Source organism: Prionailurus bengalensis, chromosome C1, assembly GCF_016509475.1.
Source record: "Prionailurus bengalensis isolate Pbe53 chromosome C1, Fcat_Pben_1.1_paternal_pri, whole genome shotgun sequence".
NCBI classification, from domain to species: domain Eukaryota; kingdom Metazoa; phylum Chordata; class Mammalia; order Carnivora; family Felidae; genus Prionailurus; species Prionailurus bengalensis.
Genome location: NC_057345.1, coordinates 106,683,249 through 106,709,447, shown reverse-complemented (window position 1 = coordinate 106,709,447; position 26,199 = coordinate 106,683,249). Strand labels below are relative to the sequence as shown.

The 26,199-nt window shown below is 38.8% G+C and overlaps 1 protein-coding gene across 2 annotated transcripts in view; it reads right to left on the bottom strand.

Moving 5' to 3' along the window:
- SNX27 (sorting nexin 27) overlaps positions 1-26,199 on the bottom strand; it is a 71,577-nt gene that overhangs the window by 28,819 nt on the left and 16,559 nt on the right. For both annotated transcript variants that reach the window (XM_043576327.1, XM_043576328.1), the window contains exon 2: positions 14,327-14,558. In XM_043576327.1, coding sequence (XP_043432262.1) covers positions 14,327-14,558 — 232 coding nt within the window. The remainder of the gene's footprint in view (positions 1-14,326; positions 14,559-26,199) is intronic.

Sequence of the window (26,199 nt, the reverse complement as noted above, 5' to 3'; positions counted from 1 at the left end):
CCTGACAGTTCTGTAATATTTTAATGCAAGTAGAAATGGCTTCCACAAGAGCCAAAACCACTTTTAAATTAACTGTGCTTAGTAAATGAGAAATATACAAAAAGATCACAACAGGAGCACCTGGGTGGCTCAGTTGGTTAAGCCTCTGACTGGCTCAGGTCATGATCTCACAGTTTGTGGGTTTAATCTCTGCATCGGGCTCTGTGCTGATAGCTCGTAGTCTGGAGCCTGCTTCAGATCCTGTGTCTCCTTCTCTCTGCCCCTCTCCTGCTTGTTCTCTCTCTCTTTCAAAAATAAACAAACATTAAAAAAAAATTTTTTTTTAAATCACAACAGAGACTGCTTTGTTCTTCATTGGTCCTTAAAATGAACCAAGATCTATTAATATTCATATTTCCTTGGTTTGGATACACTCATTTGCCCAAAAAATGACCAATTCACTTAGTGCATGCTGAGATCTTCTGCCTAAAACTCATGAATGTCCATGATCCATGAGAAACGCCCAGAGCCTCATTACAAATGAGAAAGTCCATCAAAAAATATATTCTCTGGGGGTGCCTGAGTGGCTCAGTCGGTTAAGCATCTGATTTCAGCTCAGGTCATGATCTCACGGTTTGGGAGTTCAAGCCAACTGTCAGGCTCTGCTGTCAATGTGGAGCCTGCTTTGGATCCTCTATCCCCTTCTCTCTGTGCCCTTCTCTGCGCACATGTCCTCTTTCTCTCTCAAAAATAAATAAATGTTGAAAATATATATATATATATATTCTCTGGACTTAAAGGAGAACATAATCAAACAGGAACTAAAGATATACATAGGCAGGCCGTGCTTCTAGGATCTTTCCATTTTAATTTAAACCCTAAGACTGGTTGGCTCATAAATGGAATTAGATGAAATTAATCTAGCTTGTGATAGTACACTGAATTTAATGATCACTGGTCACCTTCTACTCCAACTGACCATAACCTACAAGACTTCAAGGTGGAATGTTCAGACTGCAAAACCAGTTGTTTGAGAAAACAATTCTTTCTTCCTTTTTTTTTTTTTTTTTTTTGGTTTATACTAGTTTATTTAGGGATTCCATTTTCATTCCTCAATAGACTTTATGTATTTCTTATATATTTTTTTCACTCATTAATTCATCCAATTCTGAAGGATTACTGTTATCTTGATCAGCCAACCATCTTCCTAAAAAGATTTGTTGACAAGTCCTGGATTTTCTCTAAGAGCTTCGTTAATTTCAGTTACTTCTTCTGATAGAGGAGAATAAGAGTTCACCAGCAGCTTTCACACTGTCCAAAGCACCAAACTCATTTTGTTTGTTCAGTTTGGTCCCAACTTCAGGCAGACTACATTAAACAACATCTCCCAAAGCTTCCTGTGCAAAATTGCTGATTCCCACTGTTCTAACATCATTTCTGTTGTCTGTGAATTCATGCATGGAGAGCAGAGCCCACCCTCAGCCCCAGGACCTGGGCAGGCAGGGCACTGCAGGCATGGATTCCGTGCACACGTTACAGGCCTCAGCCCGCATGCTCCACACCACTCATAGCACCATTGAGGGTAACAAGTTTCAGTCCTCTTGAGATAGTCTTTGTTCATAAGAACCCAATACGGAAAAAGGGATGGATTATAGGTGGGGAAAGTGTAAAACTTATCTGATCAGTGATCTTATTTTGTTTCTCTAGATTCTGTAAGTCAAAGTTCCAAAATTCAACTTCAAAATGACTTCTAAATATGTAAATGCTGAAAATCCATGCTATGCCATTTCTCTCTCCAGCCTCATGATTTAATGCTATGTAATGAATACCAGAAGATGGTAACTGGTAAGTTCTTTTTTCTTTCTTTCTTTCTCTCTTTCTTTTCGTTTTTCTTTTCTCTCTTTCTTTTCTTTTTCTTTCTTTCTTTCTTCCTTCCTTCCTTCCTTCCTTCCTTCCTTCCTTCCTTCCTTCCTTCCTTTCAAGTAGACTCCATGCGCAATGTGGGGCTTGAACTCACAAACCCAAGATCAACAGTCTTGTGCCCTACTGATTCAGCCAGCCAGCCGCCCTGTAACTGATAAAGTCTTACAATGAGCACAAGCCACTGTGGGAAAGCAATTCTAGTAACATCTGGGTATTCAATAGCAAAACTGAAATCCCAGATATCAGAGATCTTCATTTTGTTGGTTCCTTAACCCTCCCACCTACAGATAAGGCTTTTAAGTGATAACGTCTCAACCTATGTAGGATCTAGATATTAAAAAGTTCTCATTTTTTCAAACCTTTAGTAAACCAACAGGAATTGTGCTACTGAACAGAGAATCTCCATACATAATGCAAAAGTGAAAAAAAAAAAAGTAGAATGATGACATTTTGGCCATGGCAATATCACTCAAGTTCAGCTTCCGAAAGTCTAGTAGACACTGTCCTGGTTCCTGCCGTTGATCTGGATGAATCTTCAATGTACGTTATGACCAACAAATTGCTTCCAACACTACCCTGCCATTTAATCTTATTTTTAGCTGAAAATTCATCTTAAGAAAACCACATTAGGGGCACCTGGGTGGCTCAGTCAGTTGAGCATCTGACTTTGGCTTAGGTCATGATCTCACGGCTTGTGGGTTTGAGCTCTGCGTCGGGCTCTATGCTGATAATTCAGAGCCTGGAGCCTGCTTCAGATCCTGTGTCTCCCTCTCTCTCTGCCCCTCCCTCCCTCATGCTCTGTCTCTGTCTCTCAAAATTGAATAAACATTTTTTAAAAAATTAAAAAAAAAACCAAACATTATTGCCATTCATAAGCTGCCTATAAAAGCAAAAGGAGATACAGCACTCTTAGCTGATTTGAGTAAAATGGGTGAGATCCTTAACAATGGAACACTGAAATATTTTTCCTAAATGCTGAAGTATTAGGCTCCTTCTTGGGAAGAAAAAAGCATAAAGGCCACAATATGCTCTTAAATAACTTCGGTTTCTTGTGTGTGTATTCTCCCTAACATGGATCATAAATGGTCTCTGTTACTTTTTTTTTTTTTTTTTATTTGGACCTTGGGTATACAGAACTGGATTAATCATAATCTTTGGTTCACAACATAGTCTCATGGCAAGCTCTTTGGATATTAAATTAGTTATTTTTAACCTTGCAAAAAGTAAACTATAAACTAAGACCCTGACACTTATTTCTAACCATAGTCTCTGCCTCCTTCATCCCCTCTCCCTGCTTCCCTGACCCCCAAAATGATCATAATCATGTTCATCATTCCCTCGCTTTTCTTTTTATAGTTTTTTCCTGTATTTATATGTAATACTTAAATTCTTTTTTATTTTAATTTTTAAAGGGCATTTAGGTTTTATAAAAAGGTTACCATGCACAGTGAGACCTTCCAGGGCTTATTTTTTCCCTTAGTCTCATCCACAATGTTACACACCTTTGTGGTTTATTCTGCTGTATATAACAGTTGTTGTTTTGCTTTTTATTTATTTTTAATGTTTATTTATTTTTGAGAGGGACAGACAGAGTACGAGCAGGGGAGGAGCAAAGAGAGAGGGAGACACAGAACCTGAAGCAGGCTCCAGGCTCTGACCTGTCAGCACAGAGCCTGATGCAGGGCTTAACCCCACAAACTGTGAGATTGTGACCTGAGCCAAAGTCAGAGGCTTAACCGACCGAGTTACCCACGCACCCCTGTTGTTTTGCTTTTTAAATATCTGTTCTGTTGATGAGCACTTGGGTTGATTCTGGGTTTTTGCTATTGTGAACAAATACTGCTATGAACTTGTACATATGCCCCCTGTTGTACCTATATAAGAGATTCTCCTAGATGTACTCCGACTAGAACTGCAGGGTTATAAGGTATGTGAATATTCAACTGAAAGAGATCATGCCAAACTGTAAGCTAAAGTGGTTACATCAAGTTATACTCCTTTCATAATACATAAAAAAATTCTTTTACTTCTTGCCAATGGGGAATGGGTGGAAAAAGATTTCCTACTGTGGTTCCAATTTACAATTCTCTTAATGTTACATGTAATGATGTCAATCATCTCTTCACGTATTTATCGGCCATGTGAGTGTCCTCTTCTGTAAAAAAACATATTCATATATTTTGTCCAGTGTTGCATTAATTTTTTGTGTTTTTCTCACTGATTTGTAGAGTTCTTTGTATGTTCTTGACATAATCTTTTTCATGTTGTATACACTGTATCTTCTCCTACTGTATCATTTGTTTTGTCACTTTATTAACTTGGTTTTTTTTTGTTTTTTTTTTCTCTTTAATTCTTTTAAAGTTTATTCATTTTGAGAGACAGTGCACATGAGCAGGGGAGGGGCAGAGACAGAGGGAGAGAGAGAATCCTAAGCAAGCTGTGTGCCATCAGCACAGAGCTGGACACGGGCCTTGATCTGATGAACTGTGAGATCATGACCTAAGCCAAAATCAAGAGTTAGATGCTTAACCAAAGTAAGCCACACAGGTGCCCCCCAAATTTCTCAGTTTTAGAGTCCAATTTATCATTATTTTTATAACCAATGCTTTCTGTGTCTTTTAAACTCTTTGCTATACCCAGGATCAAAAAGCTATTCACCTATACTTTCTACTAAGAGCTTTTAATTTTTTCATTTTGTCATTTAAGTCTTAATCCATCTAGAATTGATTTTTCTAAATAGTATGAAATAGGATTCTGTTGGTATGTCTTCTAAAATCAAGAAATAAAATACCCATAAATAAAAATATTCTGCTTTTATAGGATAGTCTGGAAATTTTATGGATGGTCTGGAATTAACCTTCCACTGTAAACACTAGAAACTAGGCAAAACATAGGAAACAACTATTTTTGGACACTGGACAATAGGCAGCTAAGAACTGTGATCCCTGAGAAAAGGAAAACAAACACGATGAGCCCTACCTCAACCTAGGCTTCCTGTCTAGAGGTAACTCCTGAACTACAACTCAGACAGGGGCATCCAAACAATTTGGCAACTTCACGGAGTTGTGGAGACAGAGACTAGAGTTTAGGGAGGCTAAAGCAGCTAGACTTTGCAGAACACAAGAGGAGGGAGCTAAAGAGAGACAGAGCTCTAGAAATCTGCATAGGCTCCCCTTGAATTTTGGCTGAATAGCAATTTGAGGAAAAGAACTATTACCAGGGTGAGTTGTAAAAATAACAATTACCTGAGTTCAAAGACCATCTTTAATCATCTGACTTTCCTCCAACCAGAATAGAGAGACCTCCCTTGAATTTCTATAGCAATCAAAAGAACTAAAAAGGGCTATGCTTTAGGAGTAGGGCTAAATTAGTTCTAGAGTAAAAACTACTCTATGCTCACACTAAAAGAGCTTAAAAACAAACCTAAAAAAGAATCAAAGTAATCTATAAGGAACTTAACTGCATGCCAGCAAAAAAAGAAAGAAAAAAAAAAGAAAAAGAAAAAATTTCAACATTCTTTAAAGGAATGTAACAAAATCTAACACACAGTAACATTAAATTAACAGTGTACAGGGGATGCCCGGGTGGCTCAGGATTAAGCGGTCAATTCTTGATTTCAGCTCAGGTCATGATCTCACCTGATGAGTTCCAGCCCCACGCCTGGCTCTGTGCTGACAGTGCAGAGCCTGCTTGGGATTCTCTGTCTCCCTCTCTGTCTGCCCCTCTCCCATTCACAATCTCTTTCTCTCTCTCTTTCAAAAATGAATAAACATTAAAAAAAAAATTAGCAGTGTGTGATACCCATCAAAAATTACTAGACACACAAGGAAACATGAAAATTTAACCTGTAAACCAGGAGAGAAATCAGTCAATAGAAACAGACTCAGAAATAACAGAAACAAAAGAAATAGCAAATACATTAAGCAGCTGTAGGATTTAGGAAGGTGCAAGAAGAGTAATCTCATTCCAGACATAAGAGAGCTCCTATGCACATGCAAGTCTTCCCCCTGGGCTTCTTGTGCTCACAAGAAAGACTAGGGACAGGGCAGGAGCCTAGAAATGGTCTACCATAGTAGCCTAGGCATGAGAAAGGTGATTGGCAATTGTTAGGGGACAGACACAATGCTCCACCCACCTCCCCTAGACCTTTCTCTTCTATTAAGCAAAAGCCTTAATCCCTTGGGGGATGGGCAGCAAACCCTTTCATCTGGAGGGCACTGGTGAAGATCCCCTGCTTCTGGGAAAAAAGTAAAAGCAAAAACCCTCCACTCCTGGTGAGAGGCAGGAAACCATCTTAGGCCCAAGTTCCTGATACTAAGTAGAGATTGGCCATAGCTGGGGGAGGGAGAAGAAACTCTTCAAAGACTAACCACAGATACAAGGCAGAGTTTAGTTGTGATAAGGAAGAAGGGTAGAAAAACTAAAAGTCTCACTCCCAAGACATAGGCACAGGGTCTAAGTAGACTGCCTAAGACAGAAGCAGGACCAGATAACAGAGAACCTTATTACAAATCTAGCCTACATAAAAAGCAAGAGTGGTTCACCAGTGGAAGAGAGGCAAGAGTATGGAGAGAATTTGTCTATGGTACAGGCATGCAGGGGTGGCTAAAAGTTGAGAGAGGGAAGAGGAGAACAGTGAGAAAAAACAGAGCCTCTGACCCCAGCTCCCAGTCTAAGCACAAAGCGACTTACTGTGAGAGGGATTTGAACTTTACAGCACAATAAAGGTACCAAAAGCCACAACAACACCCAAATTGAGATTGACTGGCTCAATCCCCTAACAGAAGAAGATGCCTGCATATTTTCAGATTCAAATACTACTTACCTCAGTCGCTACTGTTCTACACATGATGCTTGGCATAGTCAATCACATATTACAGGACAAAAAAGCAAGACATAAAAAACACATATGTCAAGAGATAAGGTAGTCTCAAGATATCTAGATGTTAAAACTATCAGACAGGGATCTTAAAATAACTATGATTCATGGGGCGCCTGGGTGGCGCAGTCGGTTAAGCGTCCGACTTCAGCCAGGTCACGATCTCGCGGTCCGTGAGTTCAAGCCCCGCGTCAGGCTCTGGGCTGATGGCTCAGAGCCTGGAGCCTGTTTCCGATTCTGTGTCTCCCTCTCTCTCTGCCCCTCCCCCGTTCATGCTCTGTCTCTCTCTGTCCCAAAAATAAATAAACGTTGGAAAAAAAAATTTTTTTTAAGAAAATAAAATAAAATAACTATGATTCAGGGGTGCCTGGGTGGCTCAGTCAGTTGAGCAAATGACTCTTGATTTCAGCCCAGGTCATGATCTCGTGTTTCATGGGTATGAACAGCATGATGGGCTCCACGCTGACAGTATGGAGCCTGCTTGGGATTCTCTCTCTCTCTCTCTCTCTCTCTGCCTCTTCCCTGCTCACTCTGTCTCTCTCAAAATGAATAAACAAACTTAAAACAATTTTTTTAATAAAATAACTATGATTCATATATTAAAAGATCTCATGGAAAATGTACACAGCATGTATAAATAGATGGAGAATTTTAAGGGAAATAATAGAAATAAAAAAACATGATGCCAGAAATGTAGAATTTCTCTGACAAGCTCATCAGTAGACTGGACACAGCTAAGGAAATAATCAGTGAACTTGCAAATAGGACAATAAAAATAATCTAAAGCAAAACAAAAAAGAAAAACAGAATAGAGCATTCAAAAGCTAAAGGCCAATATCAGTCTAACACATGTGTAATTAGAATCTCAGAAAGACAAAAGAAAAAAAACACAGCTGAAGAAATATTTGATGACATACTGGCTGAGATTTTTTGAAAAATGATAAAAGATATCAAACCATAGCTCTATAAAGTTTAGAAAACTCCAATCACAGGATAAATACCAAAAAATACCTAGTTTTGAAGTTTAAAAACTTTGACAGTAACTAGAAGGGGTTAAAACATTACATAGAGAGGAACAAAAACTGGCAGGCTTCTCACTTCTCTAAGTGACACTTAGTGACACTAAGCAGGCCAAAAGACAGGAGTCACATTTTAAAGTATTGAAAGAAAAAACTATCAACCCAGAATTTTATACCAATAAAAATATCTTTCAAATGTAAGAATGAAATAAAGACTTCTTCAGACCAACAAAAGCTAAGGGAATTCATTGCCAGCAGATGTGCCCTATAAGAACATTAATGGAAATTCTTCAGGCGGAGGGAATAAGATAGCAGATGGAAACTGAATTTACACAAAGGAACAAAGGACACCAGAAATGGTAAATATGTGGTTAAATATAAAAGAACTCTTTCAATCTCTTTAAACAATCTCTTGATTGTTTAAAACAAAGAAAACAACAAAGTAATATGGAATTTATAACGCCTTTAGAAGTAAAATGTATGACAACAGCACAAAGGATGGGAGAAGGAAATGAATTACACTGTTGTAAAATTATTTCATTATATGAGAAATAATATTGTATTATTTAAAGATAATACTTACAAAGATGTATAGTGTAAAGTGGGAACAACTGCTAAGAAAATAAAACAACAAGGGGCGCCTGGGTGGATCAGTCAGTTAAGTGTCCAACTCTTGCTCTTGGCTCAGGTCATGATCTCGAGGTTCACGAAATTGAGCCCTGCACTGAGCTCTGTGCTGACAGCGCAAGGCCTGCTTGGGAGTCTCTCTCTCTCTCTCTCTCTCTCTCTCTCTCTCTCTGTGTCCCTCCTCCGCTCATGCTCTCTCTTAAAATAAATAAATAAACATTAAAAAAAACCCAAATTGGGGCGCCTGGGTGGCTTGGTCAGTTAAGCATCTGACTTCGGCTCAGGTCATGATCTCACGGTCCATGAGTTCGAGCCCCGCATCAGGTTCTGTGCTGACTGCTCAGAGCCTGGAACCTGTTTCAGATTCTGTGTCTCCCTCTCTCTCTGACCCTCCCCTGTTCATGCTCTGTCTCTCTCTGTCTCAAAAATAAATAAACGTTAAAAAAAAAAAATTACAAAAAAAACCACTCAAATTATATCTAATAATACAATAATAGAGATAAAACAGGATCATTAAAAAATACTCCATTAATTAAAAAGATGGCAGGAAAGGAGGACAAAAGGAATGAAGAACAGATGAGATATAGTTCATAAAGAATAAGATGATAGATTTAAACCTATTTCAATAATTATATGAAACGTAAGTAGACAACACACTCCAAATAAACGACCAAGATTGCCAAATAAAAAGCAAGACACAAGTATATGCTGTCTGTAAGACTTACCTTAAGCACGGCTATATAGATAAGTTAAAAGTAAAAGGATGGAAAAGATATACAATGAGAACAATAATCAAAGGTGAAGTAGCTATTAGCGGCCATATGTTAATATCAAAGAAAGATTTCAGAACAAAGAATATTACAAGACATAAAGAGATATTTCACAACATTAAAGGGGCCCATTCATTAAGAAGGCAACAGCTTCATTATATATGAAAAAAATTGATAGAACCTAAGAGTCTCCTATAGACCAACCTTTCCAGTGATAACAACTACAAACTCTGGACCAAATGCAAAAATCAATTACCCGAGAATTCTGAATACTACACTAACTGCAGGCAGATTGCAGAGGGACATTAAAATATGGAGCACACCACTGAGAGGGGTGGGGGGAGGTGTCCTGCTTTTAGGGGGCTTTGCCCAGACAGTGGGCATAAGTTACAAAGTACCCTAACTTAGGCAACTAAAAACTCCAATAGAAACCCTGAGGTCTTCCTGCCTGGAGGAAAGAAAGGATTCTAGGCAACCATGGCCGCCACCAGAAAGAGTAGAGAATTCCAGAAGAGAGAAACACAGAAAAGGATGCCTTAAGTTTGTGAATGAACACCAAGTATCTCATACTAATCCCTCCCTGAATGATACACATGCAGAACAGATTCAAAGTAGTACAGAAAAGCCTGAAAGAATTGAACTGAAACATGAAGTACAACCCACAAGCGGCATAGCTTGTTAATTGCCAGGTAAAACAAAACATCAACATTCCTCAGCGAATATCACAGAACTCAGGGCCTACACAATGCAACATTCACAATATCCAGGATACAATCCAAAATTACTCACTGTACAAAGGAGGAGGATATGACCCATTTTCAAGGGAAAAGACACTAAACAGAAGACAATCTCAAAATAACAAAAATATTGAAATGTTCAGACATAACCAACAGAATACAGAAATAGAACCACATGTTCAATTGATTTTCAACAATAAAGCCAAGGTATTTCAATGGGGAAAAGATATTCCTTTTCAACACAGGCTGCTGGATATCAAATGGGGAAAAAAAAAATCTTGACCCTTATATCATTTAGTATTGATACAAGAATCAACTCAGAATGGGTCCCAGACCTAAACATAAGAGCGAAAACTATGATGCAGCCATTTTGGAGAAAAGTCTGGCATTTCCTCAAAAGGTTAAACATAAGAGTTACCATATGACCCAGTAATTCCATTTCTACGTGATATCCAAGAGAAATGAAAACACATATCCACATCAAAAATTGTACATACATGCTCAAAACAGCATTATTCATAACAGTCAAAAAGTAGAAATAACCCAAATGTCCATCAGTTGAAGAACAGATAAATTAAATGTGGTATATCCAGACAATGGAATATTACTTGGTTGATACACGCTACAACACGGATAAACCCTGAGAACACATATGATTTCATTTACATGGAATGTACAGAAGAGGCAAATCCATAGAGACAGAAAATAGATTAGTAGAGAGCAGATGGGAGGTTTGGAGGAGGTGGCTAAAAGGTACAGTGTTTCTTTCTGAGGTGAGGAAAACGTTCTAAAATTGTGGTGATGGCTGCACTACTCTGTTGATCATACTAAGAACCACTGAATTATATACACCTAAGGTATACAACTGCTGGTATGTGAATCATACCTCAATAAAGTTATTACAAAAACAGAGAGCTAAAACTATAAAATTTTTTCAAGAAAACATAAAAGATTTGTATCCTTGGGTTAGGCAGGTTTCTTACAACACGACCCATAAATGAAAAAGATAAACTGGACTTCAAAAAAATTTAAAACCTCTGTTCTTTGAAAGACACTATTAAAAATAAAATAAAAAGGCCAGCCACAGCCTGGGAGAAATATTTCACAAAATATCTATCTGATAAAGGACTCCAGATACATAAAGAACTCAACAACAAAATAGGACAATCCAAGTTTTAAAATGGGGGAAAAAGTTGAACTCTTCACCAGTAAAAATATAAGAATGGCCACTAAATACATGAAAATAAAGCTTTCATCATGAGTCTTTAGGCAAATGCAATTAGAACCAGACAGAGAGGGGCGCCTGGGTGGCGCAGTCGGTTAAGCATCCGACTTCAGCCAGGTCACGATCTCGCGCTCCGTGAGTTCGAGCCCCGCGTCAGGCTCTGGGCTGATGGCTCAGAGCCTGGAGCCTGTTTCCGATTCTGTGTCTCCCTCTCTCTCTGCCCCTCCCCCATTCATGCTCTGTCTCTCTCTGTCCCAAAAATAAATAAACGTTGAAAAAAAAAAAAAAAAAAAAAGAACCAGACGGAGAGGGGCGCCTGGGTCGCTCAGTTGGTTGAGTGTCCGACTTCAGCTCAGGTCATGATCTCATGGTTCATGAGTTCGAGCCCCACGTCAGGCTCTGTGCTGACAGCTCAGAGCCTGGAGCCTGCTTCAGATTCTATGTCTCCCTCTCTCTCTGCCCCTCCCCCACTCACACTCTGTCTCTCTCAAAAATAAATAACCATTAAAAAACAATTAAAAAAAAGTGGGAATGCAAGTTGGTGCAGCCACTCTGGAAACCAGTGTGGAGGTTCCTCAAAAAATTAAAAATAGAACTACCCTATAACCCAGCAATTGCACTACTAGGCATTTATCCAGGGGATACAGGTGTGCTGTTTTGAAGGGACACATGCACCCCCATGTTTATAGCAGCACTATCGACAATAGCCAAAGTATGGAAAGAGCCCAAATGTCCATTGATGGATGAATGGATAAAGAGAATGTGGTATATATATACAATGGAGTATTACTTGGCAATCAAAAAGAATGAAATCTTGTCATTTGAAACTACATGGATGGAACTGGAGGGTATTATGCTAAGTGAAATTAGTCAGAGAAAGACAAAAACCATATGACTTAACTCATATGACGACTTTTAAGAGACAAAACAGATGAACATAAGGGAAGGGAAACAAAAATAATATAAAAACAGGGAGGGGGACAAAACAGAAGAGACTCATAAATAGGGAGAACAAACTGAGGGTTACGGGAAGGGTTGTGGAGGGGGGTGGGCTAAATGGGTAAAGGACACTAAGGAATCTACTCCTGAAATCATTGTTGCACTATATGCTAACGAATTTGGATGTAAATTTAAAAAAATAAATAAAAATTTTAAAAAAATACAGTATTAAAAAAACAAAAGGACGAAGATACCACTACAATGCCTAGAATTTTAAAAACCGATAATACCAAGCATTAGAGAGATTATAGAGCAACTGGAACTCTCCACTGCAAATGAGAATATGCAAAATGGTACAGCCTCTTTGGAGAACAGTTTGACTATAAGGTTAAACTTTTACCATATGACTCTGCAATTCCACTTATAGCTACTCAAGAGAAATGAAAACATGTATCTACCTAAAGCCCTGTATATTAATGTTATTTCATGGCAGCTTTAATCATAATAGCCCCAAACTGGAAGCAACCCAAACATGCATCAACAAGTCACTGGATAAACAAACTGCAATGAAGTTATCCAATTAAAAAGTAATTGCAATTAAAAGAAACAAACTACTGACATACACAACAACTATAAATCTTAAAAGCACTACACTAAATGAACAATGCCAGACACAAAAAAGCTACTTATATGATCCTATTGATTTGACATCCTAGAAATGGCAAAATAGAGTAACAGAAAGATGATCAGTGGTCAACAGGGGTAGTGCTACAGGGAAAGGGCTAACTATAAAAGGTCACAAGAGAAGTCTCTGGGTGGTGAAAGTATTCTTCTTTCTTGATTGTGACAGTGGTGATTATGAAACTATGTACATTTACCCAAACTCATGAAACTGGACATGTTAGTGCAGGTAAATTGCGTTCAATAATGTTGATTTTCTTAAAAGGGACAATCAGTTTCACTCCTTTTCTAAAAGGGACAATCAGTTTCATTCCTTTTCTAAAGACTACAAAGGTTCTCAAGATCCCAGGTAATTCCCAAAAGGTCTCAACATCCATTTGCTCTAATTTTAGGACCTGACCTTGATTTCTACTCTTTACATGCCTTATGACTGAATGGATAGCACCTCTGAAATACGAAACTCTAAGCTGTGTACATGGCTCTGAGAATCCATAGACCAGGCCAACCTAGACTGTGCTCTGTATTACCATCACCAGCTACATTACAGATGCAGTTGAACATTGTTTGATCCTTCTGAATTTTTCTGGCTTACTTGCTTGCTTTTCTCATCTCCTCACTAAAAAGAATTTACCACAAGTGTCCTGTAGCTCATTCCTATACAGGGAACAAATCTCAGTTACAGAGACAGCAACTTGAGTCAGCCGTTAAGCTTGAAACATGTGTAGTCTATTTGTCAATGTCTAACAGAAACCACTGCACTTTCTACAAATAATCAATTTCTCATTATATCAACACTCCCCAAATAATCAAAGGCAAATAAAGCATACCGCAATCAAGAGAAAAAGTAAGTAGATTGGGCTATCAACAGCAACTGGGTTTTGAGGAACAAGCAAAGGCACTCAGAAAAGGGGAGGCACCCAGAACTCAAGGTGGGCTTTCCCACACATCTACAACAGGAACAGACTGGAAACGTAATAGAGCAGTTCATGGGAACTGTATTCAGAGTATAATTAGGACCTTGGGAAAAACCCACATTAATCATTCACACGGACATCTCCAAAGAAAATGAAAAAGAACAAGATGTGGAGAGAAGGGTAGGGCACTTGCAGGTTCTGATGTGGACAAACTCTGTATTACCAAAATGTTTCGGAAGACACCACCTTTTAAAATTAATCTTGCTCTACAGCTCAGCAGAGTAGTAAGTGAGAGACTGCTAGTAGCAAAGAGATACAGCAACTAATAAAAGAACAAACAAAACCAACTCACACGTGTTTACAACCAGAATACAAATACAAATTTAAAACTGTCTGGAAATAAAATGGAATACACTTAAGCAGAAAGAGAAATCTTCTTCATTACTGTAGTTCACCTCCTGCAAAAAAAATCACGGTCAGTGTCTTTTATTTATGTGTGAACCCATCTTCCTGGTAGGCAAACTGACCTAGGTTGAGGTGATTGCATCTAGTGCTCTAGTATAAATCATAAATGATAAGCCTGGGGGAAACAAAAGCTAGATGTTTTGAGGACTGAGTTGGGCTGACACTCACCACAAACTTCTCACCATTCTGCTCCACATGTTTGTATGTGGGGACCGATATGGGCACAGCTTGCTTTTCTGTGTAATCATAAAATGATTGTCCCAACGAGTCTTCACTGGGATCTAGGTTATCTGCCTCATGTGGAGGCACAGACAACACTGTCAAGATCAATTCCTTCTCGCCTGCTCGGATCAGGTCCACCACCTGCTTGTGTGTCGCCCCCTCAACATTCACGCCGTTCCTAAGGGGAAAAAGGGAAAAAGACAATCCCATAAACAAGAAGGGTCCAAACACCTTGTATCTCCACCCTCCTACCCCACTCCAGTGTCATGCAGTATGAACCATAAAAACAAAATTACTTTGGCTCCAGAAAGGCTGTTTATATTTTTATAGATCATAATGTGAAGAACTGTTTGTAAACTTACAGCAGGGAGAACAAAATGGAAACGTTGGAGAGGACCTGACCCTCCAAGCCAGAATCCCACACTTCGTTTCAAGAAAGCACACGGGAAAGAGGGCACAAAGCTTTCAAAGCTAATTTCCTCACCCTAACCAAGGATGTATACTATGCAGTCAAAGTAGCTTTTAACAATCCTGCCATTTGAACTGTACTTAATCCTTTTTAAACTTTCTGAAATTTCTGTTATCAGAAAGTTTTTACAAAATGTATTCCTTTAATTTGTAAAGACTCAAAAAGGATGACTTAAGATAATTTATATATGTGTATCTGATTTCACCCCATATCTTCAAATCATTCAACTTAACTTTCCTTTATACTGAGTTTCATCACCCTGAGAGTTGAATGGTATAGATATTCATACACACTAGTCTCATTTTTAAAAAGGCAAGGGGATGGGGCTCAGTTGGTTAAGTGTCCAACTCTTGATTTTGGCTCAGGTCATGATCTCACAGTTCATGAGATCAAGCCCCATGTCAGGTTCTGCGCTGACAGCATATAGCCTTCCTGGGGTTCTCGCTCCCTGTCTTTCTGCCCCTCCCCTGCTTTTACATACTCGCTCTCTCAAAGTAAAAAAAAAAAAAATTTTAATAAAATTTTAGAAAGACAAGGAGATAACTAAATTTTCATTATCTTAACTAACTTCTTTGTCCTCCCAATCATGTCAATTAATCTCTCTTAGCATTCTATCTTCTTTCTGTGCTATCTCACTTAAAACTCTGTGTAATCAGTTCAAGATAAAAAAAAAATGTACATCTAAAGTTATATAGGGGCGCCTGGGTGGCTCAGTCGGTTGAGCATCCGACTTCGGCTCAGGTCATGATCTCGCGGTCCGTGAGTTCGAGCCCCATGTCGAGCTCTGTGCTGACAGCTCAGAGCCTGGAGCCTGTTTCCGATTCTGTGTCTTCCTCTCTCTCTGACCCTCCCCCGTTCATGCTCTGTCTCTCTCTGTCTCAAAAATAAATAAACGTTAAATAAATAAATAAATAAATAAATAAATAAATAAAATAAAGTTATATAGTAAATCAACCTACTCATTCTCCTCCCTGTTTCACTGTACATAAAAAGGCTGCAACTAGGAAAAGTACAAGGTTTGGAAGAACAATAATTTTGTCAAAAAAGATGCTGAGTCTCACAAAACTCACTCAGCAAACTGAAGTACCTTCCCACAATGCTGACCCTGCCTGCCATCTCAGCGAAAACCACGAGGCAGCTAGCTGACCAAAGGTTCCCTCCATGGCTATCCCATGAGAGTTAGGAAACACACACCTGGCCTTTAGTCAATTTGATAAAAGCTTATGTACCCTTTAGAGTTAAGCTCTTTTTCAGTTACAAACCATTAGGATTTTTCCTTCCTGAAAATGATGCTAAGTTTAGTAACAAGCCTTCCACAAATGTTTCAGTCACTGGAATTGTCTCTGTCAGACTCTGGTATCTGAAACATCCATTTACATAAACAGAAAAGGCAGGAGGTCATCCAGCTAAAGCTCTTTCCTTTTGGGTTAACAACCTAGTCAGTAAATCAGCACGCTAGACATTTCACAACCTAAAGTCTAACTTATACACACAAAAATTCAATAATTTTACAATTGGCTACCTGTAGAAGAAAATAAAAGCACCCTCACCACTGATTGGGAACTGGGGCTTCTAAAATTTGAATCAGGTCAAACTAGTAATCAGGAAAAAGTGATCAACTCTGATCACAGAACCAGATGGTAAAACAGAGAGAAAATAGGCATTGAAGCTAGATCTACATGGGTTCAAATCCTGACCCTGCCTTTAGTACTGGCACTGGTCTTAACTAAGTCATCTAATCTTTCTTAGCATTGATTTCTGCATCTGTAAAGTGGGGACGATAATAAGTCCCAAACAAGGTTATTGTGAGGATTAATGTAATGAAACATGTAACCTGCTGGGAACACCACCTGAACACTCGCATTAGAAGTACTGTGTAGATGCCTGTTACAAAGAAATTCTGGTTGAAGAAGAAATGGAAACTAAAGTTGGGGATTGCCAAAGGATTTCATCTAAATCTTAGCCTTATACAATCAAAAAGAATGAAATCTTCCCATTTGCAACTACGTGGAAGGAACTGGAAGGTATTATGCTAAGTGAAATTAGTCAGAGAAAGACAAATATCATATGACTTCACTCATATAAGGACTTTAAGAAACAAAACAGATGAACATAAAGGAAGGGAAACAAAAATAATATAAAAACAGGAAGGGGGACAAAACATAAGAGACTCTTAAATATGGAGACAAACACAGGGTTCCTGGAGGGGCTGTGGGAGGGCGGATGGGCTAAATGGGTAAGGGGCTTTAAGGAATCTACTCCTGAAATCACTGTTGCACTACACGCTAACTAATTTGGATATAAAATTTTTTTAATAAAATGATAAATAGATAAAAATAAAATTAAATCTTAGCCTTATTAATAGTTCTGAGAAAATGTTTTGCTGGTAGAAGAAAAATAAAATTGAAAAAGCAAAAGTTAGAAATCAACAGAAAACTTTATTTACCCCTGTGAGTCTTAGCTTACTTACGAACAACCTTAATTTTTATTGTTGTTATTTTGTTTTTTAAGTTTATTTATTTGTTTTGAGAAAGAGGGAGAGTGTGCATGTATGGGGGAGGAGCAGAGAGAGAGGGAGGGAGAGAGGGAGAGAGAGAGACAGTCCCAAGCAGGTTCCGCACAGACAGCATGGAGCCCGATATGGGGCTCAAACTCACAAAGCAGGAGATCTCGACCTGAGCCAAAATCAAGAGTCAGACACTTAACCAACTGAGTCACCCAAGTGACTTAATTTTTTTAACAAAGTGGGAAAAACTCACATTTTAGAGGCCGAATAAAACATTTTAGATACTAAAACAAGATTTTTATGTTAGTAAAATCAATCTTATGAGATGCACATCTATGAAAAAACGTTTAACAGCTCTGCTCAAATCTTATTTTCAGCTCCCTCATTTTTTTCCTTTAAAGGATCTTTAACCTGGGGTATAGTTGTCAATAGACTTTGGGGGTTATATAGCATTATAAAGACTATAGCATTTGTATGAAAAACTGTATTTGTGTGCATATATGCATTTTTTCCAGAGGAAAGGCTTCAAAAGGGAGCAATGTAACCTCCAGAAAGGTTAAGAACTACTGCTCTCAACACACACTTCCTCCACCCATTGAGTTTTCGAGTTAGAATGCACTGTTCCCAGGGTCACTCGCAAAAGCAAGCCCAAAAGTCATCAAAGAAACTGAAGTAAGGCTTATTCCAGGAGCCAGGGAACTTGCCTATTTTCACTTCTTTATCAGAAAGACCAAGCTTCAAATTGGCTACCATCCCAAAAACCTCTTTAAAAATAAATTAAAAAATAAAGACAGGAACGTACTACCAGTCTCACATTCTAAACACACTTGCTGGAAACCAATTTGACAATAAATTTCATATATTGAAAATAAATAAATAAATAAACAAACAAACAAACAAACAAACACTTGCTAATGTTTATTTGGTTCAACTATAGAAAGAATGCTATACATTCTGCAATTTAATACAAGGCTGGAAATTCCTTCATTCTTCAGAGAATGAAATGAAGTTAGTAAAAAATGCTAGACAACTAATTTCAAAAAGGGCCCTCTGTCAAGAATTAAGAGAGCTTTACAATCATAAAAATGTTTACATGGCATCCTCTTTTCCACTAGAATTCCTCTATAACTAAACTCAAATTAAGTGTGGCCCAATTTGGACAATTCTAAAGACATAAATAAATGCAAACAATAAATTCTGCAATAAAGGGAATTTACAGCAGTAGACTTCTGGTTCAAAGCATGGGTTTTAGAGTCAGACAGACTTGGGTTTGGTACCACTTGTACCATTTAACAGATGAGAAATTAGGTAAGTTATTCAATTTCACTAAACCTCAGTTTCCTAATTCATAAAATGGCACTAATAATACCTATAGCTAACAGAGTGAGAACCAAAATGGGATAAAGCCTTAGAACATGGTAACCGCTCAGTAAATGATAGCTATTGATTGGGGCGCCTAGGTGGCTCAGTTGGTTAAGTGTCCAACTTCAGCTGAGGTCATGATCTCATCGTCCGAGAGTTCGAGCCCCGCATCGGGCTCCATGCTGATAGCTCAGAGCCTGGAGCCTGATTCAGATTCTGTGTCCCCCTCTTTCTCTGGCCCTCCCCATTCATGCTCCGTCTCAAAAAAATAAACATTAAAAAAAAATAAAAAATAAATAAATGATAGCTATTTATATGATAGTATTTGTGTCAGTTGGGTAAACAGGTTAGTAGCATGTTAGCCTCCTGATGACACAACCCTTTCCACCACCAATTTCCCTCGCCTTTCTTCTTCTTGTCTTTATAACATGATCTATGGGCACCTGCATGGTTCAGTGGTAGTGTCTGACTTTGGCTCAGGTCATGATCTAGCAGTTCTTGAGTTCAAGCCCTGCATCAGGCTCGCTGCTGTCAGCACAGAGCTTGCTGTATCAGAGAGATCCTCTGTCTCCCTCTCTCTGCCCCTGCCCTGCTTGAGCTCTCTAAAAAATGAACAAACATTAAAAAAAAAAAACTATTATAACATAATTCAGCTGGAATTCATTTGAAAATAAATGACTCAGTTCTCAACCTATGCTGATGGGGATCACAAGAAGGGTATCATTTTCGTAAGACCACTGCATCAGAGAACCACCTAGTCCTACACCATGCAGAAATAACTCTGCCCAATAGGGTCTTACTCATGTATGTTCTTCCAGAAAGAAAGGGAATGGCTTAAACACACTATCAAAACATTTTCATCAGATAATGATTAAACAAATACAGCTAAATGTTAATTATAAAATCTAGGTGGCACAAATGCAGAGATATGCACTGTTCATTTCCTTCAACTTTTCTGTATGTCTGAAATTTTTCATAATAGGTGAGGAAACAAAAGGCTACCAAAAATCTCCCAACAATCCAAATAAGACCAAATTTTGTTTTCTTAGGTAACTAGGTGATACCCAAAATTTCCTTTGTGTTTTCAGCACTATAAAGATATACCTAATAATTTTATTTTTTTTATGTTTTTTTAATTTTATTTTTGAGAGAGACAGAGCACAAGTGGGGGAGGGGCAGAGAGTGAGAGAGAGTGAGTGAGAGAGAGAGAGAGAGAGAGAGAGAGAGACAAAAATCCAAAGCAGGCTCCAGGCTCCAAGCTGTCAGCAAAGAGCCCAACATGGGGCTCAAACTCACAAACTGTGAGATCATGACCTGAGTTGAAGTCGGTGCTTAACCAACAGAACCACCCAGGCGCCCCAATTACACAAAGGTTTTTAAACAACCTCCCTATTTTCTCTACAATATATCTTCTAGGAAACTGGGTGAAGGCTCACAAGTTGGAGAAAAACAGACTCTTGACACATGAGATGAGGGACACTGCTTTGACTTTTCACTGCTTAATTGCCCAGTTAGTGGGTACAGCAATACTAGACACTTAGACTATAAAAGCAAGGAACTATTCTACTGAAATCTGAATATCTGTCCTTTCTAATTTTGCAGTTCAGTCATTTGACTGGCTTAGATTGGGTACTTTTTTCTTTCTTTCTTTTCTTTTTTTAAATTTATTTATTTATTTTGAGAGAGACAGAGAAAGAGAAAGAGAGCAGGAAAGGGGGGGGGGGGAGAGGGAGGGAGGGAGGGAGAGAGAGAGAGAGAGAGAGAGAGAGAGAGAGAGAGAGAGAATCCCAAGCAGTCTCAGTGCTGTCAGTGCAGAGTTGGATGCAGGGCTCACAACTGTGAGATCATGACCTGAGTCAAAGTCAAGTCAGATGCTTCACTGACTGGACCACCCAGGCACCCATCTTTTTTTTCTTTCTTTCTTTCTTTTTCTTTTCTTATGAGCAAGCTCCAATGTGGGGCTGTAACTTATAACCCTGTGATCATGAGTCACATGCTCCACCAACTGAGCCAGTCAGGCATCCCAGATTGGCTCCTTTTCGTCGAACTCTGACTTCTTACTATCTTACTTAGGCAAACAATCAAGCCAGAAAATATTTTTATTGACTAATACTCTTAACACTCATGCTGTACTTTGCCTTTAAACTCTTGAGATAAGAGATTCAAACATGCATAAGCCATGAACATAGCCACAGGAAGTGTAGCTTGGATATGTCTACACAAAATTACTCTTCTGGACGACTAAATACCAAGAAATTTTTGGAATTTTGTTTCAGAAATAATAACATTTTCATCTTACATTTTATTGTAATTTATTTATCCTAATTTATTGATAAGAAAAGAGAAGTATAATTAGAGAAAAGTAAATGGTCAAAGGCTTCTAAAATGTTTGAGCCTTGGGGCACCTGGGTGGCTCAGTCGGTTAAGCATCCGACTTTGGCTCAGGTCATGATCTCGCGCTCCATGGGTTCCAGCCCCGCATCGGGCTCTGTGCTGACAGCTCAGAGCCTGGAGCCTACTTCGGATTCTGTGTCTCCCTCTCTCTCTGGCCCTCCCCCGTTCATGCTCTGTCTCTCTCTGTCTCAAAAATAAATAAACGTGGGGCGCCTGGGTGGCGCAGTCAGTTGAGCGTCCGACTTCAGCCAGGTCACGATCTCGCGGTCCGTGAGTTCGAGCCCCGCGTCGGGCTCTGGGCTGATGGCTCAGAGCCTGGAGCCTGTTTCCGATTCTGTGTCTCCCTCTCTCTCTGCCCCTCCCCCGTTCATGCTCTGTCTCTCTCTGTCCCAAAAATAAATAAATGTCAAAAATAAATAAACGTTAAAAAAATAATAAAATAAATACATAAATAAAATGTTTGAGCCTTTTCTGTTTTCTTTTTTATTTCAGAGAGAGAAAGAATGCGAGCTGGGGAGAGGAGCAAAGGGGGAGAGAGAGAGAATCTTAAGCAGGAGCCCAATGTGGGACTTGATCCACGAACCTGGAATCGTGACTTAAGCAGAAATCAAGAGTCAGATGCATAACTGACTGAGCCATCCAAATGCCCCGAGCTTTTTCTAACTGTAAATCTTGTCAACAACTTAAAAAGTGCAAAATTATCATCGCAATTACTTTTAATGTTAACTTACATGGAAAATGAGATGATGACTATGTAAATAGGTAAAAATGCTTTTGAAAGTAATTTCACTGGTAATATGCACTAAAGTTATAAAAATGTTCACATTTTTTTCAACTAAAATGGCATTATGAAAATTTATCCTAAGGAAAACATCAAAACAAGAGCTCCAAGAGGGAAAGAACTTCACCGTGGCATGTAGACCACTCTCAAGTCTATGTTGAAAGAAAAAATGAAGTAACCCTAAACAAAGAAAAAGGTTGTTTCCAAATTTGTTCTTATAAAAAGTCAACAACAGAGGGATGAATGATTAAGAAAATTAAAGCACAAATTGAATATAAAACAGTTATTTAAAATTGTACATATGAAGAAAATAATCTGGAAACATGTTTGACCTGATGTTAAAAAGTGGATTATAGGGGGCGCCTGGGTGGCGCAGTCGGTTAAGCGTCCGGCTTCAGCTAGGTCACAATCTCGCGGTGGGCGAGTTCGAGCCCCGCGTCGGGCTCTGGGCTGATGGCTCAGAGCCTGGAGCCTGTTTCCGATTCTGTGTCTCCCTCTCTCTCTGCCCCTCCCCCATTCATGCTCTGTCTCTCTCTGTCCCAAAAATAAATAAACGTTGAAAAAAAAAATTAAAAAAAAAAAAAGTGGATTATAAAACGCAACTTCTAAAGGATAACATAGGGGCGCCTGGGTGGCTCAGTCGGTTGAGCGTCCGACTTCAGCTCAGGTCACGATCTCTCGGTTTGTGAGTTCGAGCCCCGCGTCAGGCTCTGGGCTGATGGCTTGGAGCCTGCTTCCGATTCTGTGTCACCCTCTCTCTCTGCCCCTCCCCCATTCATGCTCGGTCTCCCTCTCTCTCAAAAATAAATAAACATTAAAAAAATTTAAAAAAATAAATAAATAAATAAATAAAATAAATAAAAGGGAACATAGAAGAAAATCTAGGGTATGGCAAAGAGATTTTAATACAACAATAAAAACCTGATCTATGAAAGAAAAAATTGCTAGGCTGACCTTTACTAAAATTAAAAACTTTTGGGGCATCTGGGTGGCTCAGGCAGTTAAGTGTCTGACTTTCGCTCAGGTCATGATCTCATCGTTCACAAGTTTGAGCCCCATGTCAGGCTCTGTGCTGACAGCTCAGAGCCTGGAACCTGCTTCAGATTCTGTCTCCCTCGCTCTCTCTGCCCTCCCCGACTCGCACTCTGTCTCTCTCTCTCTTTCTCTCTCAAAAATAAATATTAAAAACAATTAAAACTTTTGTTCTGTGAAAAATACTGCTAAGAGACTGAAAAACAAGCCACAGCATGGAAAAAAATATATGGAAAATGCATATCTGAAAAAGGACTCATATCCAAAATACAGAAAGAACTCTTAACAAAAAAAACAACCCTAATAAAAATTGGGCAAAAGATATGAACAGAAACCTCACCAAAGAAGATACACATAGGGCAAGTAAGAGTATGAAAAGTTGGGGCACCTTAACTCTTTTATATACAACAGTCGGTAGAGCATACGACTCTTGATCTCTGGGTTGTGAGTTCAAGCCCCACACTGGGTGAAGAGATTACTTAAGAAAAAAAAAACTTAAAAAAATATGAAAAATTCATCATTAGTGAATTGCAAATCAAAACAAGGTACCACTACACACCTATGTGAATAACTAAAATCCAAAAAAACTAATGATACAAAATGCTGGTGAGGCTGTGATACAAGAGCAACTCATGTTTGGTGAGAATGCAAAACAGTATGGGCACTCTGGAAGACATACTGACCAGTTTCTTAAAAAGCTAAACATAGTGTTAACCATAAGATCCAGCATTCACACTACCAGGTGTTCACCCAACTGAGTTGAAAGCTTATATTTACACAAAAAAACTGATGAGTGTTTTTACCAGCTTTATTCATAATTGCCAAAAACTGAAAGCAACCAAGATATCTTTTATAAGGGAGTGGATAAAAAAACTGTGGTACATGTAGACAATGGAATATTATTCAGCTATAAAATGAAATGAGCTATCAAGTCACAGAAAGACATGGTGTGGGAGGAGAGATCTTAAATGCATATTGCTAAGGCAAAGAAGCCAATCTGAAAAGGCTATATACTTTTAGTAATTATTTAATTGTATACACACACACACACACACACACACACACACACACATGACTCCAATTATATGACATTCTGGAAAACCCAAGATCAGTATGTTGCCAAGGGCTTAGAGGGAGGGGAAGGATGAATAAGTGAAGTGCAGGGGATTTTCAGGGCAGTAAAACTATTTTGTATGACACTGTAACAGCACATGACATTATGCATTTGTCAAAAACTATGGAACTTTACAACACAAAGAGTAAACCTTACTGTATGCATTTTTTTTTTTTTTTGCAGAAATCAACTAATAGGGTGGGAGAATCCCAAACTGTGACAAGAGAATCTAACTGTATTTCAAATATATTTCAAACAACCTCACCAAAGGGGGTAGGTAATGAATGAATTCTGTAAGATAAAGACAAAAAAGGGACTGCACATTAAGTACTACACTCTAGTCAATACAACTGCTTCCCAGGGTTAACAATTGCTATCCATATATACTGGAGTTGAGCAATTAAGTAAATGAACGGTGAATGTGGGGAGCCAAACTTCTTATTGTTGAAGTGGAAATGTACAGATCTGCAAGAGGAGGGTAACAAAAGATCCATATGGAAATGGAGTAAAGCTAGAGACATCGATAAGAACTCATGTTTAACTTAATATAAAGATGATTACATATAGAAATATTTATAGACACGTGTATACACAAGAGTTAATGTACACACACTTTTTTTTTGCTTTCAGCTGGGAGGAAAAAAGAAGCTACATCCAGTAGCAACGACAACACCTATCACCCTGCTCTTGGTTTCTAACACCATCCCCCAATAAAAAGAACTAGGACTCCTTGGAGAAATGGTTGATTCAGGACTGAGGCAAGAAATACACAAGATGAGCTCAGAGCTCATCTTCTGTAATAACAGAGAGTAAAGAAGTACTCAAAAACAAAACAAAAAACCCTGCACGTTAATGGGGGTATGGCAGGGTATGGCAAAAGTGTAAAGGAGCCAACTGAAAGAGCTATCCATGGTCAAAGCTGGAACAATTAGAAGGACAAAATAGAGCAGCACTGGATTATATAATCCATATTATATAAAATAAGTATCCAGGAGCCCATAATGATATAAATGACTGAATAAATTAATACATGGGGGAGAACAGACATCCTTCTCCTATGCAGAAGAATTCTAAATAAATTATATAGATACTATACTATAAAGGAGGGAAGCATCACCCTCCCTCAAGTGTAGACTGCACATAGTGTGACTCCTATCCAAAGGGTACAGTAGGGGAGGGAAATGAGAATAACCTTACAATGAGAATAACGTTACAGTATAGAAACCTGACAAACACAATTTTGACCAGATGATCAACATCACAAATCATAATGATAATATGTACTCTTAATGTGAACTGATGAAAAATGGCACTTTACCTCTGTAATATTCTTCACCCAGAAACCAAAACCCCAGTCTAATCTTGGAAAAAGAAAAGAAAAGAAAGAAAAGAAAAGAAAAGAAAAGAAAAGAAAAGAAAAGAAAAGAAAAGAAAATTCAGGCAAATTCCAATAGTCAGGCATCCTATAATATACCTCACCAATACTCCTCAAAACTGTCAAGGTCATCAAAAACAGAAAACAGAAATTGTTGCAGCTAAAATGAGCCTAAAAAGACACGATGACTAAATATAATGTGGGATCCTGGAACAGAAAGACATTAGGTAAAAACTAAAGAAATAATAATAAACTATGAGCTCCAGTTAGCAATAACATATCAACATTGGATCATTAATTTAAACAAGTGGACCGGGGCGCCTGGGTGGCTCAGTCGGTTAAGCGTCCGACTTCAGCTCAGGTCACGATCTCACAGACCGTGAGTTCGAGCCCCGCGTCGGGCTCTGGGCTGATGGCTCAGAGCCTGGAGCCTGCTTCCGATTCTGTGTCTCCCTCTCTCTCTGCCCCTCCCCCATTCATGCTCTGTCTCTCTCTGTCCCCAAAATAAATAAACGTTAAAAAAAATTTTTTTTAAACAAGTGGACCATACTCATGTAAAATGTTCATAAAAGGAGAAACTAGGGGCGCCTGGGTGGCTCAGTCGGTTAAGCGGCCGACTTCAGCTCAGGTCATGATCTTGCGGTCCATGAGGGCTGTGAGTTCGAGCCCCGCGTCAGGCTCTGTGCTGACAGCTCAGAGCCTGGAGCCTGTTTCAGATTCTGTGTCTCCCTCTCTCTGACCCTCCCCCGTTCATGCTCTGTCTCTCTCTGTCTCAAAAATAAATAT